Raw genomic sequence first — 22,206 nt, forward strand, 5'->3', positions numbered from 1 at the left:
AAAGAATTAATTTTGAATTTTCCCAACAAAACTAAAGGAATCACAAAGACCAAGGGTTTTCCGGTTCATATCAAGACTTAGTCTTCAATTCTCTAAGCATGCTTATCTTGTAAATGCATATTTTCATCAAAGGGAATGGAACAATTTCAAAATTATAACTCTAAGAAACAAAGACAAATGGGTGCTAAAAATTCTGTTTTCTTTGACTTAGATTATAAATCTTGTGACATGTTTTTATAGCCAAGAACCATTTATGCAACATAAAAAGATCCTATGTATCAGGGAAAAATGGATAATAATGCAGTCTCAAAAATAAGTAGATTCTTTTTCTTCAAAAAAGAGCAAAACTACTTTATGGTGATATCAAAACAGTGTTACCCATGGGTGGTAGGGGGACTGACTGGGATGTTAGTTACACAGATATATATACATTTTTCAAAACTCATCCAATTGTACATTAAGGTCTGTGTATTTTACTGTATGTAAATTTTAACTAAAAAATTTTAAAGTATTAAAAAAAACAAGTGATTTTGTAATTGCTGAACATATGTGAAAGTGGAGTCCCATATGCCAAGTTCCTAGCTGTCTGGGTGATGGTGACACAGCCTGAGGTCCTGAACACTTGCTCTGTGATATTAGGCAGGATGGACACTGCCCAGATGGGGCCAGGACAAATCAAACTTCTGAGGACTGGTAGCTATCCTACCCCAGGAACACCCGTGGGAAGAGTTTCAATCTGAGACTGGGCTCCTTCCACACAATGCAATGCTGGGCATAATTCTTGATCCTGGTGTTTATCCTCCTCCCTTTGCACGCGTGCATGCGCACACACACACACAGACACAGATACACACACACACACACACACACACACACACACACACACACACACACACACACACACACACACACACACACACACACACACTCCTCATCCCTGCCAAATATTAAACTCTCTGCTTTTATACATGAGCTTTTAAGCAATGAGGTAACGGTCTTACACCTAAAACCTTAGAGACCTTCTGCCTTCTTATTAGACCTTTCTGTCCCTTGAGATTCAGAGATTTAGTCCCGAGATGGAACAGCACATAGCCATTGGGAGCAAAGTCTCCTTATATGCTCTTTAAAAACTGCTGGGGACACAAAGGTTACATAGCAGAAAAGAGCCTGCTGTTTTTCCCATGGCAGGGCACGTTCGGTGTTTACTATTGTTGTTTGACTTTCCGTTCCTCCATTTGTCTGGCTTGCAACATTCTCAGGAGGAGGAAACGGACCTTATCTGAACCCCGACTAGGTGAAGAGCTCTGTGGTGGGTCCTGTCACATATCTCTTTTCACTAGGACTTTGAAAACCACCCTGTGTGTTTGTCCTGCATGCTGAAACTTTACAGACCAGTCACCTAAAGTACAGAGAAGTGAAGAAACCTGCTCAAGGAATCACTGCTCTTAAGCCAGCACTTAAAGACAATGTCATGTTTGCTGCAAGTCAGAGCTCTTCCTTTCACACTCTGCCTCTCTGCTTCATTGGGAGTAAGCCCAAAATTACAACAAAAATTTGTATATCAACATATGTAGTACAAACTGTACTTTGCATCAGAATAATCCCACCATTGTTGGTGCTCACCTTTACACATGACATTGCCAAGAATGACTTCGGAGCTCTGGATCTATTTAATAACTAAGATTTATTTTAAGGGTGGTGTCCTGGATGCCTGTAGGTGCTGGCCTGAAAAGCACAGGCTTACCCTGGACGGTGTTGTTGGATTTGGACTGTTAGGCCATGATCAAGTTTGTTCCAGCACCGTCTGCACTTAAAACAGGTCCATGTCTTTCCGGTCTGGTAAAATGCTGTGCTAATAAAGTTTCCTGATAATTACAGGGTAAAGTGGTGTGCCCATAATGTGCACCTAATACAAACAGAAGAGAAATAACACAGCAAAAGTCGCAAAAAGCAAGTCTTATACAGCAAAACACCGAAAAGGCTGAATCTCATTTGAAAAATAAAGTTGGTATCAAAGGGGTGGAGAGAATACCTTTTTTATTAGAGTTGAACTGAGTGTTCAGATCACTGCTATTGTCTTTACTGGTCCAGCTAATCATCTGTAGCCATGGGAAGCTAGAGATCTATATCATTTGGCTTAAGAGATCCAAGGAAAAAAGTGTGTGTATGGGAGTGTGTATGTATACATGTTTACATACATACCTATATATGTATGTAACAAATTATTTTACACTCAACAAATCCTTCACGTAGACAGCAGTCTATTATGTTGTCACAGCCCAAACATAATTTTATCTCTAAGTGTTTTTCCTCCAAATGGAAGATGAATCTGAAAAGTTAATCATATATGAAAGCATAGATATACACATGTGTTTTTCACCAGCAAAACTCTTGGTTGCACATGGCACTGACAAAAAAAAAAAAAAAAAAAAAAAAAAAAAGACATGCCGTCTTCCACATAGCTGTGCCAAGTAATATACAATAAAATAATTAATAGTATTTGGAATCATTGCTTGCAACTCTGGATTTTATTATTATATTATTCCAGTCCATAACTTACATTTCAAAAAACTAAAATAGTAAGCAGTTGATAGGTAGCTTTTCAGGTATAACCACTAATAAAGATGAAGGAAAGCAATTATTGCATGGTGAGAAAAATGCAACCTTAGAATAAGACAATGTAGGTCTGAATGCCACCTCTGCCACTTAATAGATAAGTGATACTGGGAAATTTCCTTAACTTGACCAAGTCCGTATTTGTCCATATTTCCTCATCTAAAATGCGGATAATATCAACAAATGATAGTTATTACTGACCTCTAAGTGTTAGCATGAAGATCCCAACCCTACTTCTATTTACCACATAGCCTTAGTTAAAATTGTACTTGAGATCCTTTAGTTTGTCAATCGATCCTGGTTACCATGCTTCAAAATTATAAAGAAACACTCCCCAAAAAGAATCATACTACAAATTCTCAAGTAAATTAGATTACAGCACACCATAAATGCAGTTTAAATATCAGTTCCTCTGTGAACATTCTTGTATCCCACCTTGCTGTAGTGGAGCTTAGTGAGAAGAGAGAGACAATAAACAATGTAAGTCAATATGTAGTATGTCCAGTGGTGATTAAGTGCTTAAGTGTTATGAAGACAACAGAGTAGAGAAGGAAGGGAATAACTGGTATTCCATAGGATGGCCAAAGAAAGTCTTGCCGAGGTAGGTGTCATTTGAGTAAAAACCTGAAGGAGGTGAGAGAGTGAGCCATGTGGACATCTGGGGGAAGACACTTCCAGGCAGTGGAAACAGCAAATGCAAAGGCCTTGGGGCTGTAGCTTACCTGAGAAACAGCAAGTCTGCCAGTGTGCTGGAGAGAAGAGGAGGGGGAGAGGTAATTACAGGAGGTAAGGTCAGAGGGGCATCAGGAGCCAGATCATGTAAGGCCTTTGTTATCAGGTGAAATGGAAAGTCACTGGAGGGTTCTGAGCAGGGGAGTGATGAGATCTAACAGGTTTTATAAAATCTGTGTTGAGAATAGACTGTGGTGAGTTAAAGGCTTGAAGGAGGGATACTAGTTAGGGGCTGCTATGATAATCCAGGTGCTACATAAAAGTATTAATGGCTGGACCCAGGGTAGTAGCCGTGCTAGTCGCCAGCAGTGATAGAAAGTAAAGCTAACAATATTTGCTGATGAATTGGATGTCCGCTGTGAGAAAGAAGCGAGGGATGGCTTCAAGGAATTTAGCTGGAATTGCTGGAATTATAGAGAAGCTGTTAACTGAGATGGGGATGAGTGTGGAGCAGATTTAGTGAGAAGAAAGATCAGGAGTTTGGTATTGGATTTGTTAAGTTTGAGATGCCTGTTAGATATGTATAGGTAGAGAAGTCAAGGAAGTGGTTGAGTATATGAGTTTATTTTTATTTATTTATTTATTTTTTAAAAGATGACCGGTAAGGGGATCTTAACCCTTGACTTGGTGTTGTCAGCACCACGCTCAGCCAGTGAGCCAACCGGCCATCACTATATAGGATCTGAACCCATGGCCTTGGTGTTATCAGCACCGCACTCGCCTGACTGAGCCACAGGCCAGCCCTTGAATATATGAGTTTAAATTGAAGAAATAAGTACAGCTGCAGTATCAGTTTGGTCAGCACATAAATGGTATTTCAAGCCTTGAAAGTAGATAAAATCACTCAAGGAGTGAGTATAGTCAGAGCATAGGGTCCAGGGCGGAGCCATTTAGCACTATTGTGATGAACAGATACCAGCCAAGGAGACAGAGGGACAGGAGGAAATGGGGTGGTCTGAGGTCTTGGTAAACAAGAGAAAAAACTCTATCCTGTAGGAAGAAGTGATCACCAACAATGTCATATGCTGCTGACAGGCCAGGTAAGATGAGGAATGAGAAATGATCACTAGTTCTTACCCTGCAGAAGCCATGGGGACCTTGTCAAGAATGGCTTCCACAGAGTGGTGAATGTGGAAGACTGGGTGGAGTGTGTTCAAGACAGAATAGAAGGAAATGGAAAAGGAAAACATGCACTGGACAAGTCTTTAAAGAGTTTTGCTCTAGATGTATATTTTGCAAATATTTTCTCCCACTCTGTTGGTTGTCTTTTAACTCTGTTAATTGTTTCTTTTGCTGTGCAGAAGCTTTTTAGTTTGATATAATCCCATTTGTTTATTTTTCCTTTGGAAAGGATTAATATCCAGAATATATAAGGAACTCAAACAACTTTACAAGAAGAAAACAAGCAACCCAATTAAAAAATGGGCAAAAGAGCTAAGTAGGCATTTCTCTAAGGAAGATATACAAATGGCCAACAGACATATGAAAAAATGCTTAACATCACTCAGCATCTGGGAAATGCAAATCAAAACCACATTGAGATACCATCTAACCCCAGTTAGGATGGCTAAAATCCAAAAGACTCTGAACGATAAATGCTGGCGAGGTTGCGGAGAAAAAGGAACTCTCATACATTGTTGGTGGGACTGCAAAATGGTGCAGCCTCTATGGAAAATGGTATGGAGGTTCCTCAAACAATTGCAGATAGATCTACCATATGACCCAGCTATCCCACTGTTGGGAATATACCCAGAGGAATGGAAATCATCAAGTCGAAGGTATACCTGTTCCCCAATGTTTATCGCAGCACTCTTTACAATAGCCAAGAGTTGGAACCAGCCCAAATGCCCATCATCAGATGAGTGGATACGGAAAATGTGGTACATCTACACAATGGAATACTACTCAGCTATAAAAATGAATGAAATACTGCCATTTGCAACAACATGGATGGAACTTGAGAGAATTATATTAAGTGAAACAAGTCAGGCACAGAAAGAGAAATACCACATGTTCTCACTTATTGGTGGGAGCTAAAAATTAATATATAAATTCACACACACACACACACACACACACACACACACACACAAAAAAAAAAAAAAAAAAAACCGGGGGTGGGGGAGAAGATATAACAACCACAATTATTTGAAGTTGATATGACAAGCAAAGAGAAAGGACATTGTTGGGGGGGAGGGGGGAGGGAGAAGGGAGGGAGGTTTTGGTGATGGGGAGCAATAATCAGCCACAATGTATATCGAAAAAATAAAATTAAAAAAAAAAAAAAAAAGGAATACAAAAACTGAAACCGTGAAAAAAAAAAAAAAATCCCTAATCTCACTATCATGAGATAACTACTGTTAATATTTTGCAGTACTTTGAAGACATGAAACTGGGATCCCATCACCAGAACTTCCCTGGCCTTGCCTTCACAACTCTCTGGTTTTATATCTTGCTTTTCTTCCCCCTCTTAAAATTGTATTACATAAAAAATTTTCCACATCGTAAAAAAAAAAAAAAAAAAAAAAAAAAAAAGTTTTGCTGTAATGGGGATAAGAGAAATGAGATGGTTTTTCAAAAGAGATGTGTGGTCCAGTGGGTGTTTTTTTGTTAGTTTTAGAGAAAGAGCAGCATATTTGTATGCTGATAAACAGATTTGGTAGAGGGGAAACTGGTGATTCTGGACACAGAGGTGAGAACTGCTGAGGTGCATCTTTGAATGGGCGAGCTGGTAGGAGATCTGGTGCACAGTGGAAGGCTGACCTTCGCGGGTTCAGATAGTTCATCCCTAGAAGCAGAAGGGATACCGGAGTATATGGACTCAGATGTGGGAGCAGGGGAAAGAGGTAGGGGAAGTCCTCTTGTGGAAATATTCTTCTAACTGCTTTACTTTTCACTGAAATTTAGTAAACAAGGCCATCAGCTGAGAGTGGGGATGGGGAGACAGTGTAGAGATTTGAGGGGAGTGGAGAAAGCATCAGACTGTAAAGCAACATATGCAAAAAAAGAATAAACTGTTCCTAACAACCCAGTTCTCTCTGTTATATGTTACATTTTAGGGAATATCACAATTCTCTCTCCTTATTACCCATATGAAAGCTAGAAAGTATTTTAGATTCTTCCTTCTCCCTAATTCCTTCATCAAACAATCACTCAATTCCAAAACAGAAGTGTAACAAATCCACTCTCCTTGTTCCCTCCTCCGGGGCCTTGGTCCACCTCTCCTCTAGACGATTACAAAAACCTCCCTACCAGCTTCCTGACTCTACACACAGCACTCTCTCTGTGTATGAACAAATACGGAAATTATTTAATTATCAAAATCTATCAAGTGTCAAATTGTTTGGCTCAGGGTTAGATGTTAAACAAAGAAAACTATTCAGACTTAATGCTGTAACCACACAAGTCTTTAAAGAATAGCAAATGTTTTCCAGTTTAAAGAAATTCAGTACCTTCTTTGCATGGCATTAGAAGGCTCTTCATGATCTTGCCTCTGCCTGCCTGTATGGCCTTATTTCCAGGCACTTCCCTCCTTCCAGTTTATACTCAAGCAAACACTATACCAAAGTAATAGATACATTTCCTCTGCTCTTGGTCCATGAACAGAGGCAGAAAGTATTGGTTCAGAAAGATGTAACAAAGACATACCAAAGAGCATTCCCTGCCTGTTGATGTTAGGCAGCAGAGTATCTATATCGCATGCAAACAGTGATCTCATGCTGCAGAACAGCATTTGTAGCATAGCATTTTAAGTCTTTCAATGCTTCCATCATTTGCCACCATACAAAGAGGCAGTCATTTTCCTCTTTTTCTTCTGTCTTCCTCCTTTAATTCTCTACTTCCTCTTTTCCCTCTGACGCAAGACAATGTTGGAAACCAACTGGCTACTGTTTTGAAGTCCAGTTTGTATTGCCTCTGGCAGTTCAAATTATTTCTTAGTACATGAAAGGTAGAGAAAAAATGATTTTAAAATATTTTAGTTAACAAGCAGAGTTCCTCTTTTATCATCCGGCCAGTTTTAAGGAAAGAGAATAATAAATATAGATTTCTATATTACATATAATAAATAATAATATATTAGTATTACTTCTGGTGGTTTTAAACGGTGGCACGAATTCTTTGATACTAATCTCTTTAAGAGGTGGAGACTAATTTTCCCCTCCCCTTGAGTTTGGGCAGGACTTACTGCCTTCCTTCTAAAGAACAAAACATGGCAAGAGTCATGGTGGTGTCCGTCTTTGGAGATGAGGTCATGCAAGGCACTGCTGCTTCCTTCTTGCTCGCTCTCCTGAACTGCTCACTCTCAGCAAGTCAGCTGCCATGTTGTGAGGACACTGAGTAACTTAAAGAGAGGCCTGTATGGTGAGAAACTGAGTCCTCCTGCCAACAACCTCTTGGAAGTGGACGCTCAAGCACAAAAGACACAGCCCCTGCCCATGTCCTGACTGCTGCCTCCTGAGAAACCTCAGCTGGAGCTACCTAGATTGCTAAGTCACTTCAGAATCCCTGAACCACAAAAACTGTGAGAAAATAAACATTGGTTCAAAATCACTAAGTTTAAGGGCTGGCCCGTGGCTCACTCAGGAGAGTGTGGTGCTGATAACACCAAGGCCACAGGTTCAGATCCTACATAGGGATGGCCAGTTGACTCACCGGCTGAGCGTGGTGCTGACAACACCAAGCCAAGGGTTGAGATCCCCTTACCAGTCATCTTAAAAAAAAAAAAAAAAAAAAAATCACTAAGTTTAATGTAATTTGTTTTGTTGCAAGATATAACTAATATAGTACTCATGATTAGCAAATAATTTGTAATAATCGAATAGATCTCAAATTCTAAACTCAGGTCATTTTCACTTTATTTCACTACTATGAACTGATTCCAAAAAAAAAAGTCAAAAATTTCATAAGATCATCATCTCTTGCTCTTTAAATTTAGCCTAGAATATTAATTTCTACTCTATGGTAAAAGAGAAACAAGTAGGAATTTTTAGATGGGGGTTTAATAAGAAAGAAGACAGAGTATTTAACAATTTATAAAGAATTTTACCTATGTAATCTTAGCTCTTCATAGATGAATATAGATGTCTGCACATATATCAACCGAGAGCACCAATTTCATCAACAACCATCTTAACTCTTTAAGAATGCATAAAAATATGAAAATTATTTAAGAGTCTAAATCTATCAGAGGGTCTAATTATGTGACTGATGTTGGGTTAGATATTATACAAAGAAATTATTTATGCTTATCTGCAACTATTTCCAGACCTCTACTATTCATTATTCAGGGACTATGTAAAAGTGCTCAAAATTAAATTTATAAGTGATCAGTTAAATTAAAAAGTCACACATTCCAACAAGTGCTGGATTGGTTATCCTGAAAGGAACAATGAAAATAAACCTCCTATGGCATAAAACATAGCACTCGATATGAACCAAATTTTCTGAGCATTAAAAATAAGATATCACTTGGGTACACAGAGCCTACCATTACATTACTGTTCAGTCTCAAACTTCTATTCACCCTTTCTTCTTCTCCTGGTTCAGTAGTGTAGACTCAGGGATTTAACCTATTAGCATTATGTTTTCCATTTGCTGCTCTTAAGAAATGTTTTTGTTTTGTTTTGTTTTGTTTAGGAAAGGAATTAATGTCTTCATAAAATGTACTTGTTTACTATTTAAAGGGCAATGTGGAAAAGGAAAAAGAAAAGGTCATCACCATCACGACATCAAGTCCTGAGCAAACAGAAGCTTTGTGGAGAACTTTTGTTTCTAAAACAAAACTACAAAAAAGGATATTGATGGGGAATAAATGCAATCAACAATTTATAAGTATTTAAAACACATAACTGGCCAATTCTTTAAGACTAAAATAGATCTAAATCAACTGACACTCTGCTCTTGTACTCCGCTTATTTTTGTAGTTATATTTTCACCTACTTTGACTTAGAACTGAAGGATTATGCATAAAGCTATTACTTGTCAAATTTAAGAAAGCCCTTGTGTGTACTGAGCATGAGATCACAGGCAAGGATCTCCTTGGCCTCCATTCTCCACAAAGATCAAGCATTTGTCAGCAGGCATTTATGTACCTCCTCTCTCGAGGCTGTGGGGTAAACACAGCAGGAGGCCTCCATCCCTCCTCAGGGATTTCTCCAGCTCCCCCAATCCATAGCCCTTCCTTTGAACTGTGTGTTGAATATTAGACTCATTTAACATTTACCTTGTATAGATATTTAATTTTTGGTGTAAAAGATCTACCTCTCCAAATTAAAAACAATGTAAAAGCAAGTATCTTCCTAGATTCATTTTTCTAAAAAAAATCCTTACTGCCTAGACCAATTGTCTCTATATATTGCAGTGATTCAATAATTACTTGTCAAAACAAGATAATTTAGGGGAAATAATTGAGAATATTTTTAAATGAGCAGATAGCCATAATACAAATTCTAGAAAACATTTACTTTTTAAGTTGCAGTTGGAATTACACATTTAATTCTGTTAATGCCTTATTTTGTGATTTTTGGCAGGTATTAAATTGCTTTGATTCATCAATTATCTCATAAAAATTAGCTGATATTTTTTGAATCTTTTCAGGCTTTTTTAAAAAAGGAAGATATAAATAACTAGATATTTTGCTAAATGCTCCTTTATCACACTGTAAAGAACTGTCATAAATTCTCTACTGTAACTCACATTTGCAAAGAATTGCAAGTATATCAGCACTATGATAAAATAAAATCAAAATAAGATAAAAATAGAGAAGGAGAAAAAAGCTCTGATTCCAAGTTGAATTTCTGCTTAATAACTGGAGTTGACATTCAAGTATGGCATTTCGGCCTAGCCTGAAAGACATTTTTGGATGTAATTTCCAGCTCAAATCAATAAGAAATGTTCACAGAGCTTGCATTATTTCATGATGTCCTGCCTTTTACCACGTACTCCCTCCTCCCCAAATGATCTACAGAGAAAAAAACCAGTAGGCCCTGAGTGACAAATAGGGCTGTGAATAAGAGTTAATATATAGGGTGGGTTACATTGATGCAGCTCCTATAAATGAAAAAGAACACTCATCTCCACCATGTCATCACAAGCAATGCCTCAGGGGAGGGCAGTATTTCAGAAATAGGTCATCTGAGCTACAGGGAAAAGAGTTCAATTTCCCTGCACTTCTTTACTAAACATAAAAGAATTCTGTCTGGTTATAGAAATTACGGATATAAGTGATGAAAATAAAAATCGTCCAAGTGCTCAGGTCTGAAAAATCCAGAATTAAGTCTAAAAGAAATTTAACAGCAGCCCTAAAAATTCACATATTTGCTACAATTTTTTTTCACTGTGCTTCATGTGCGATCATGGATCTTTTCTGGAGCACACTGGCCTAGATTCATATGAAACATGCTCCTGTAACTCTTTCATCCCTGGTAAAAATTTCCTCATAGATTCCTCTTATGGTACTATAGAGGATGTGACTATGATCAAGTTTTCTCTCTCTCTCTCTCTTTTTTTTTTCTCACTCTCTCCCCCTCTCCCTCTCCTTTTTCATTTAAAAAAGAGTCTGGCTGCAGAGTGGTTTAAGCACTAACGTTGAAAGGCCATCAGACTATAGCCAGGTCTCCTTGTTGCCACCTTCAAGTCCTGCTTCTGCACAGGCCCACGTTAAACACATCAGTGTACCTCCTACTCCCCACCCTAACAAAATCAACAGTATTTTAAATATTTACTGCAGTGTCTCAAGAAACACCAACTGGGAGGGAAATAGGGAGTAGTCACCATCCACAGCAGATGGTTTAAAGAGGTTTTAAGAACTCTCTTTTCCAAATCAGGACTCTGTGGTCAGATTGCCTGGGTTTAAATCTCAGCTTTGCCAGTTTTTAGTTATGTGACTTTGAGCAAGTTCCCTAAATATTCCATGTCTCAGTTTCCTTATCTGTTAAGTGGGAATAAGACCATGACTACCTCCTAGGGTTGTTATGCCAGGTCCTTAGGACAGTTTCCACAGAATTTGCTCAATAAATATCCCATGTTAATTGTCTCCTACACATAAGGCAGTTATTTTCAAAGTCCTATCCAAAGTCCCACTCCATACTGCTCAAACAACTCCCTCATATACAGCCTGGACTGTCTTCTCCCCCTTGACTGCTTTTTCTTTTTGCCTTTATTCATTTTCTCTGGCCAGTAGCTCTGACCTTTCCAAAATAAATTAGTTTGGCCTCCTCAAGCTTCTCCAGTTTTTTGTTTTGTTTTGTTTGTTTTTCCACTTTTCCCACTAACCTTATTCTTTTAGAATGGAGTAGGGAGAGGGAAAGATTGCAAAAACGTATCCTCCATGATTTTTTTTTTTTCAAAAACTACTGTCACAGAAGTTTAGAAATATCTATGATCTTTATTTCTAAAAAAGCACTGCTGTATATTACATTTAAGATTATAACATTAATGAAAAGAATGCTTGAAAATTTTATTAGTTCAAATACTTCACAAGAAGAAGAAGAAAATGAAGAACTTAGTTATTTTAGTGAATATCAAAAATCTTCCTGAATTTTCTGGCCTATGTTATAGTTCAGACTTTAGTAGTCAATATTCAACTGCTCCATTCAAACAGCTTTCCAGAGTTGGTACCTATGCCTTTAAAAACCAGTGTCACAAAAAGTTATCAGGACATTTTATAAACAATCAATAAACAGTAATTCAATAACCACACTTCCTTTTAGGTTCCTTAGTAATAGCTGGAATGAGTTATTGGCTTACTCAATACAGTTGGTCTTACACAAAGAGAAGACACAAAATTCGTTTTGCCTCATTTAGGAAAAACAGCCAAAAGCACTTTTCTTTTAAGCTTAAAGTTTGTTGGGAGGTAATATATAGACTAGTTAAGACAGGGGCTGTGCTGGTTACCATTTGTTCCCAGCTGGCTGATTACTATGTGGTGTCTTCATAACAACTCTCTCATTCCTTGTTTCTTAAAAGCTCTATTAGTTCCAAAAGACTGACACAGCACTTGGTGCCAAGGGTGTGAAGTAACTGGAACTCTCATACATTGCTGCTAAGAATACAGTAACATCCACCTACCATGTGACCCTGCAATTCCCCTCCTATACATTTACCCAAGAGAAATGAAAAAAATAATAGCTGACATTTATGGATCACTTCCACTGTGCCAGGAACTTCAGCGTGTGAATGCAGTGTTACCCTTTGAGGCAGGTCCTTTCATTACCCCCATTTTGCAGATGAGAAAACTGAAAACTCAAAGGGATTAACCAGTTACATCCTGGTTAGTCATCAAGTAAGTAGTAAAGATGGAATTCAAGCCCAGAGCAAACAATCTTAACAATTATTCCGAAAAGCCTCACTGCAACTCTCCATTTTGACTTCGGAAATTTCAAGAGCAAGAAAGAGTAGTTCACACAAAAGCAAACATGGCCCTGAGTTTGTTTACACAGTTCCAAATTTAAAGATAATACTGGAATCATATATTACTGCATTTTGTTAGTGGCCTTGATTCCTGGTCAGCCAGATTACCTTTTTATACTACAGCAGCCAGATTCGGAGTATGTCCATTCATCTGACTGTTTCTTCTCACTCCTTTTCTCTGAAGAATTAATTCTTAGAGGAAATAATATTGAACTGGGCAGTACAAATCTGGGAGGAAAATGGGCAGCAGGGAGAGGGTAGAGAATGGGGAAGGTCAGCAACACATTCAGGAAGCCATGTTTTGGAAACTCTCCTTTATGTAAAGTTACTACGTCTCTAGTGAAGTTACAGAAGGCTATTTATCTCAGAAAATGCTTGGTGTGAGTGAACGTTTTTGGAAAGGAGTGAAGAGCCCAAGCTTCATTTCCAGTTATCACAGGGTAAAACAGAGACCAGCAGGACGTGGGAGCACAGAGAGGGACAGGAGGAAGCTCGGGAACTCGGCAGAAATCTGAGGGTCAGCTTCGGATCATCTGGGAATCTGGGGCTGAACCCACTTCTATCAGATCTGCAAGCAAGCAGTGGGCCCTGATTTGAGAGTGGGGTTATATATTTATGTAATCAGATTTACATTATCCCCCACTAAAATGGCCAGAATTAAAAAGACTGACATACCACATGTTGCTAAGGATTTGAAGTAACTGGAACTCATACACATTGCTGGTAAGAATGCAATACAGTACAGCCACTTTGGAAGAGGGTTTGGAATTTTCTTATAAAATTAAACATACAACTAATCATGGGACCTAGCAATTTCTCTCCTATATATTTAGCCAAGAGAAATGAAAACATGTCCACGCAGACCTGTTGTAGACACTGACGGCAGTTTTCACAGTAGACAAAAACTGGAAACAACTCAAGTGTCCGTCAACTGGTGCAAATTGAGGTTTACCACACCTGGAACAAATCACTCAGCAATGAAAAGGAACAAACTACTGATACTTGCAATGACACGATGAATCTCACAATCATTACACTAAGTAAAAGAAGCTAGACACAAAAGACCACATCCTGTATGATTCCATTAGATGACAGTCTAAAACAGGCTAAACAATAGTGACAAAAAGCAGATCAGTGATTGTCAGGGGTTGGGGGTTGTGGAGGAGATGAACTGAAAAGGGGTACACAGGAATATCTGAGGTGACAGAAACATTCTATATTTTAATTGTAGTGGTGGTTATATGACTATACATACATTTGTCAAAATTCATCAAATTGTACACTTAAAAATGCGTGAATTTTACTGCATGTGAACTATATCTCTATATAGCTGAGGGTTTTTTGTTACTGTTATTATTGCTGTTTGTTTATTTTAATTTAAATCATCCTCCCTGGTAATCATAAAGAGGAAGACTGTGTATCCTGAGGATGCTTTCTTTCTTTTTTTTTTTTTTTTTTGTCTTTTTCGTGACCGGTACTCAGCCAGTGAGCGCACCGGCCATTCCTATATAGGATCCGAACCCGCGGCGGGAGCGTCGCTGCGCTACCAGCGTCGCACTCTCCCGAGTGCACCACAGGGTCGGCCCCTGAGGATGCTTTCTTATAGAAGGGCAAGTCCCATTCACTTCACCCTAGTGATTTTGTTGCACAGTTGTTTTTTAGGCCACAATTTTAAAGTATACTTACTATCTAAAAGCTAAACATTGTCTTCTTAAGTGCGCAGAATCATAGCCCTTGGTATATACTACTAAGGATGTCAGAAAAAAATCTGAATCAAATTTGAGTTCAGAAAAATGGGGGCCGAGCCGTGGCGCACTTGGGAGAGTGCGGTGCTGGGAGCGCAGCTATGCTCCCGCTGCGGGTGCGGATCCTGTATGGGAATGGCTGGTGCGCTCACTGGCTGAGTGCTGGTCACGAAAAAAAAAAGGCAAAAAAAAAAAAAAAAAGAAAAATGGCAAATTATTTTTTAGTATAACAATGTCCCAAATACTGCATGGGCCACGTTTTTTATTCGCTATATCTGGCAACCCTACTTACAACACTATAATCATCAGTACATTTATGGCCTTTTCAACTTTATTAATCATTCACATACTTAATTGATTAACTAATTAATCGCAGATTCATGTCATAGCTGCAGGTATGTTTAGTAAAAATGGCTGGAACCACCCTCTTGAGAAAGCATGTAGCAACTCTAAGGTACTGAGAATGACTTACTGAGAAGTAACTGACTTAAAACCTTGGTAATCAAATTGTGATCTGTAGAGCCAGGGCATCATCAAGTTGCTACCTGTTAAAAAAAACCCCTCAGGTTCCACCTAGACCTACTGAATTCAGAATTTGCATTTTAAGATTACAAGGTGATTCCTACACACAATAAAGTTTGAGAATCATGATTTTAGAAAGCTGTGTTCTGGGAAAATTCCCAGGCTGGCGATATGCAGAATGGACTGAAGAGAAATTGACTGCTGTAGAGAAACTCCTTACAAGAACATTTAAAAAGTGACGGCATTACTTCGAGATCTGATTTTTGGTATAAGTAGCAAGAATGAAAAGAAAGGAATTGAAATGAGAAACACTGACAGAAAAAAAATCAGTGGGACTTGGTAACAGACTCAATGGAGGAGGGAAAAGAAAGATGTCAGAATTTGAATATAAATCAAGTAGAAGCATCAATACTTCTAATATGATTGGCAGTGGCTCACAACCTTGGAGGCACATTGTAATCACTTGGGAGCTTTAAAAAATACTGATACTTGGGTCACAATTCCAGAGACTGATTCAGAGAAAAGCCTGGACATTAGAATTTTTATTTTATTTTATTATTATCACTTTTTATTTAGTAACTTTTTATTTCATTTATTTTCGTTAAACATAATTGATTATACATATTTGTAGGGTAGAGAGTTTACTATCAAAATGTGATGATCAAGGGCCGGCCTGTGGCTCACGTGGGAGAATGTGGTGCTGATAACACCAAGAGCACGGGTTCGGATCCTATATAGGGATGGAGGGTTGGCTCACTGGCTGAGCGTGGTGCTGACAACACCAAGCCAAGGGTTGAGATCCCCTTACTGGTCATCTTTAAAAAAAAAAAAAAAAGTGATGATCAAATCAGAATAGTTGGCATATTTGACATTATTTAAATGCTATACCCAGGTGTGCCTGTGAGAATGTCTGCAGAAGAGATTAGCATCTAAATCAAGAGACTGAGTAAAGACGATCCTCCCTCACCAAATACAGGTGAGCATCATCCAATCCTTTCAGGGCCCAGATATAACAAAAAGGTGGAGGAAGGACAAAGTTCGCTCTCTCTTCTGGAGCTGGGATGTCCATCTGCTCCTGCTCTTAGACATCAGAACTCCAGGTTCTCCAACCTTTGGACTGTGGAACTCATATCAGCATCCCCTACCCCATATCTCAGGTGTTAGGATTCAGACTGAATTACGCCACTGGCATTCCTGGTTCTCCGGCTTGAAGATGGCACAGCATGGCCTCCATAATCACCTGAACGATTCCCATAATAAATCCCCTCTTATAGATCTAAATATATCCTATTGTTTCTGTTTCTTTGAAAAATCCTGACCAATAAATACAATTGGTAATCTTTTAGAATTCCCCAGTTGCTTATAATGTGCAGCCAGGGCTGAGAATGCTCAATCAAAACATTCAGTTTAATTGATAATTTATTAACTTTTTTTTTCAAATAAATGTAAAATGAATATGGAATTCAATGCTATCAGAATCCAAACCTTCCAATTAGGTGAAATACAAGGGGTCTTCAAAAAGTTCAAGAAAATACATATTATGAAAAAAATTATTAACGGACTGAAAAAATTTTTTTGCACCAAAGTAAATGGACATTAATTTGTCATAACATGTCTAAGCAGGATCTAGTTTGAGCTACTAAGAAGAATAAGACAGTCTGAAAACAGCCCCTATCAGAGCAACATGAATTCTGCTAAAATTGAAGAAAGAACAAACATCAAATTTATGGTGAAGCTTGGGTAGAAGAAAAGTGAAATCACTGATGCTTTATGAAAAGTTTAGGGGTCAATGACCCAGAGAAATCAGCAGTTTAAGATGGATAACTCAATGTAAGAAGTAATGAGATGACATTGAAAATAAAGCCCATAGCAGCAGACCATCCACATCAATTTGTCAGGGAAAAATGAATATTGTTTATGCCCTAATTGAGGAGGACTGACGATTAACAGTAGAAACAATAGCCAACACCACAGACATCTCAATTGGTTCAGCTTACACAACTCTTACTGAAAAATTACAGTTGACCCAACTCTGCTCTGCACATTGCATGCCAAAACTATTGCATGCAGATCAGCTGCAGACAAAAGCAGAGCTTTTAGTTATTAATTTATTTATATATATTTATAGGGTGCAGAGTTGACTATCCATATTTGTGTACAGTATGTGATCAAATCAATATTATTAGCATGTTCATCATTACAAATTGTAATTACTTTTTGTGTCCCTTCCCCAGTTACTCCCTATCTTCCCTCCCCCTCCCCCTTTCCCATCTCTAGTAACTATAGGTCTATTCTCTCCTTCTGAAAGTTCAGTGTTTTATTATGATCTTTCTTTCTCTGTTTCTTAGCTCCCACTTAGGAGAACATGAAGTATTTCTCTTTCTGTGCCAGGCTTATGTCACTTAACATAGCTTTCATCTATGTTGCTGCAAATGCCAGAATTTCATTCTTTTTTTATGTCTGAATAGTATTCCATAGTGTATATATACCACATTTTCCTTATCCAGTTGTCTGACATTTAGGTTAGCTCCATATCTTGGCTATTGTAAATAGAGTTGCAATGAACATGGGAGTGCAGGTATCCTCCTGACATGATGATTTCCATTCTTTTGGATATATACCAAGAAGTGGAACTGCTGGATCTCATGGCAGTTCTATCTGCAGTTGTTTGAGAAAACTCCATACTGTTTTCCACAATGGCTGTACTAATTTACAGTCCCACCTACAGCGTAGAAGAGTTCCCGTTTCTCCACATCCTCACGAGAATTTGTTATTCTTAGTCTTTTTGATAATAGCCAGTCTAGCTGGGGTGAAATGATCTCTCAATGTGGTTTTGATTTGCATTTCCCTGATGATTAGTGATGCTGAGCATTTTTTCATGTACCTGTTGGCCATTTGTATGTCTTCCTTCAAAAAATGTCTATTCATTTCTTTTGCCCATTTTTTAATTGGATTATTTGTTTTTTTTCACTTTGAAGTTGTTTGCGTTCCTTGTATATTTTGGATATTAATTCCTTGTTGGATTTGTAGTTTGCAAATGTTTTCTTGCATTCCGTAGATTGTCTTTTCACTCTGTTGATTGTTTCCTTTGCCATGCATAAGCTTTTTTGATATAATCCCATTTGTTTATTTTTTCTTTTCTTGCTCAGGCATTTGGGGTCTTATTCTTAAAGTCTTTGCCCAGTCCTATGTCCTGAAGTGTTTCCCCTATGTTTTCTTCTAAGAGTTTTATAGTTTCAGGTCTTATTACTTAAGTCTTTAATCCATTTTGAGTTGATTTTGGTATATGGTGAGAGGTATGGGTCTAGTTTCATTCTTTTCCACATGGATATCCAGTTTTCTCAGCACCATTCATGGAAGGAGCTGTCTTTTCCCTACCTAATGTGTGTTCTTGATGACTTTGTCAAAGATCAGTTGGCTGTAGTACCTGGGTTGATTTCTGGGTTTTCTATTCTGTTCCAGTAGTCCATGTGTCTGTTTTTATGACGGTACCACGCAGTTTTGGTTACTACAGCTTTGTAGTATAATTTGAAGTCAAGTACTGCAATGCCTCCAGTTTTATTTTATTTTTTTGCTCAGAATTGCTTTGGCTATTTGGGGTCTTTTGGTGTTCCATATGAATGTTAGGATACTTATTTCTATTTCTTCGAAGAATGTCATTGGTATTTTGATGGGGATTGCATTGAATCTGTAGATCACTTTGGGTAGTATTTTCACAATGTTAATTCTTCCAGTCCATGAACAAGAAATGTCTTCCCATGTTTTGGTGTCCTCTTTAATTTCTTTCAGCAGAATTTTGTAGTTCTTGTTGTAGAGATCTTTCACTTCTTTGATTAAATTTATTTCTAGGTATTTTATTCTTTTAGTAGATATTGTAAATGGGCTTGCTTGCTTTATTTTTTTTCTTCTGATAGTTCATTGTTGGTGTATAAGAATGGTAGTGATTTTTGTGTATTTATTCTGTATCCTGCATCTTCACTGAATTTGTTTATCAACTCTAGGAGTTTTTTGGTAGAGATTATGGGTTTTTCTATATATAGGATCATGTCATCTGCCAACAGTGACAATCTGAATTCATCTTTTCCAATTCAGATGCCCTTTATTTCCTTCTCTTGCCTGATTGCTCTGGCTAATACTTCCAATACTATGTTTAATAGGAATGGTGAGAGTGAGCATCCTCATCTTGTTTACATCAAAAGAATAGAAAGACTTCCAGTAAACAACTAACATTAAATCTCAAAGAACTAGAAAAACAAGACCAATCTAATCCCAAAACTAGCAGGTGGAAATACATCTTAATTAGCAGAACTAAAATAGAGACCAAAAGAATGATACAAAAAAAAATCAATGAAACAAAAGTTGGGGTTTTGAGAGGATAAATAAAACAAAGAAGCTACTGGCCAGACTAACTAAAAAAAGAATTGAGAAGACCCAAATAACAAAAATCAGAAATGAAAAAGGAGACATTACAACTGATAACACAGTAATACAAAGAATCATTACAGATGATTATGAACTATATGCCAACAAATTCAAAAACCTGGAGGAAATGGATAAGTTTTTGGACACATACAAACTACAAAGACTGAACCTAGAAGAAATACAAAACCTGAACAGACTGATAACAAGCAACAAGACTGATGCAGTAATCAGCAGTCTCCCAACAAAGAAAAGCTCTGGACCAGACAGCTTCACTGCTGAATTCTACCAACCATTTAAAGAAGAATTAACACCAGTGTTTCTCAAACTATTCCAAAAAATTGAAACAAGAGGCTATATTCTAAAATTCATTCTATGAGGCCAGCATCACCCTGATACCAAAACCAGACAAAGACACAACAAAAAAAGAAAGCTACAGGCCAATATCCTTGATGAACTTAGATGCAAAAATCCTCAACAAGATATTAGCAAGCAATACAATAGCACATCAGAAAGATTATACACCATGATCTAGTGGTATTCATCCCAGGGATGTAAGGATGGTTCAACATATGCAAATCAATAAACGTGACACACCACATCAACAAAATCAAGGACAAAAACCATATGATTATCTCAACAGACACAGAAAAAGCATTTAACAAAATTTTAGAATCCTTTCATGATAAAGACCCTCAACAAATTAAGTATAGAAGGAAAATATCACAACATAATAAAAGCCATATATGACAAACCCACTGCCAAAATCATCCTTAATGGGGAAAAACTGAAACTTTTCCTTAAATCAGAACTTCTAATGGAAATTTTAAACAAGTGGAATCAAGATCCTGAAGCATTTCTTCAATGAATTGTAACAGGAGATGAACTATAGCTTTACCAGTAAGATCCTGAAGACAAAGCAAAATCAAAGCCATGGCTACCAAGAGGTGAAAGTGGTCTAGTCAAAGCAAAAGTGAAAGAACAAAGGTCATGGCTACAGTTTTGGGGATGCTCAAAGCATTTTGCTGTTGACTTTCTGGAGGGCCAAAGAATAACATCTGCATATTATGAGAGTGTTTCGAGAAAGTTAGCCAAAGCTTTAACAGAAAATGCCTGGGAAAGCTTCACCAGAGAGTTCTTTTCCACCACAACTACGCTCCTGCTCATTCCTCTCATTAAACAAGAACAATCTGTGAGAGTTTCAATGGGAAAATCATTAGGCATCTACCCTACAGTACTGATTTGGCTCCTTCTGACTTCTTTTCGTTTCCTAACCTTAAAAAATCTTTAAAGAGCCCCTATTTTTCTTTGGTTAATAATGTAAAAAAGACTGCATTGACATGGTTAAATTTCCAGGACCCTCAGTTATTTAGGGAAGAACAAATGGCTGGCATCATCACCTACAAAAGTGTCTTGATCTTGATGGAGTTTATGTTAAGAAACAAAGTTTGTTTTTTATTTTTAGCTTTTAATTCCATTTCTACAAAGTTTTTGAAGTCCCCTCATATAAACCAACATAATTTCATTTGCTTGTTATAATTTCACATTGAAATTTACATAACTGAAATTAGCTACAATTTCCATTTTTTCAAAACCTGAATTTGAATCCAAAGAAATCAGGTAATGACCACTTCAACTGGATGACCATCTACAAAATGAGTGTTATTAGACACTTGAAATATAATATGAAATAAATTTATTCCAATCACAACCATAATTATATAACTTAAGATAAAATAAAGTCTTTGGGGGAAGAGGGGAGGCAGGAAATGACATATAAAATGTATTTTAAGTCAAAAGCCATAGTAAAGACTTTATCAGTATTCAATCCTATAATTATAGTCTAAATAAAAAATACCAAGCAGAATGTTTAAGTTCTTTATAGCTAATTTGTCATGCTAGTATTTTTCATATAAGTGCAAAGTAAAAAAAAATTTTTTTAAATAAAAATGTTCCAAATGACCTTTTATAAGATGGAAAATTTGCTTACCTCTTCCCTATGATTCTTAATTGGCATACAAAGAATACTTTGTGTCTTGTAGCCTGTAATTTGGTCAACTTCTGCATTGAACCGAGGATCCTAGTAAGGAAAAAGAAATTCAATTTAATGACTGATCTGTTCAAAGACTGATTTGATTTTCTGATATATTAGATTAGAGAAATCTAACCTTTGACTTACCTTGTTAACTATGAGTAATAATTTTATTGCTGTAGAAGGCATCAAATCATGTAAGTATAAATCTTCGTACAAGATAAATTTAAGTGGTTTTTTTTTTAGCAGCTATTGTTTATGAGAAACAAAAAAATACAGACCTGAACCAAGGTTCAAAAATACAGAAAATTCAATATATTGGATAGTCTTACTTAAATTCAGAAAAAAGTGGCATCTCTCTACCTCTGTAATACAATTTGGCTGTCTTCATCTCACCAGTGTTCTACTGTGTCATCCAAAGAAAAGCATCTCTGCTCTAAAACTTTTTCTAAAAACATATCACCTCCGAAATGACCTTTCTAATAAATGACCTTATTTCCCTTGCAATGGTTGTTTTTACATTTCCTCAGTATTCTGTACTTCTATCTCAAGTATGCATAAGAACTTAAATTTTTGGTATATATATAAAAAATGCATGACTCAGTTGGCTTATAAACAATTCCTTAATCTTTTGAATCTCTTTCCTCTTTATAAAACACATTACAAGTATGCATATTCAATAATCGCAACAGATTTGAGAGGTGCAAAAGTCCTAAATGTGAATTAAAG

At 37.3% G+C, this 22,206-nt stretch overlaps 1 protein-coding gene across 1 annotated transcript in view; it reads right to left on the minus strand.

Moving 5' to 3' along the window:
- The window catches only part of PDE5A (phosphodiesterase 5A), a 127,373-nt gene that overhangs the window by 94,459 nt on the left and 10,708 nt on the right, over window positions 1-22,206 (minus strand). Inside the window, exon 2 of the mRNA XM_063108167.1 lies at window positions 21,436-21,525. Within this exon, the coding sequence (XP_062964237.1) occupies window positions 21,436-21,525 (90 nt within the window). The remainder of the gene's footprint in view (window positions 1-21,435; window positions 21,526-22,206) is intronic.

This window comes from Cynocephalus volans, chromosome 9 (genome assembly GCF_027409185.1).
Source record: "Cynocephalus volans isolate mCynVol1 chromosome 9, mCynVol1.pri, whole genome shotgun sequence".
NCBI lineage: Eukaryota > Metazoa > Chordata > Mammalia > Dermoptera > Cynocephalidae > Cynocephalus > Cynocephalus volans.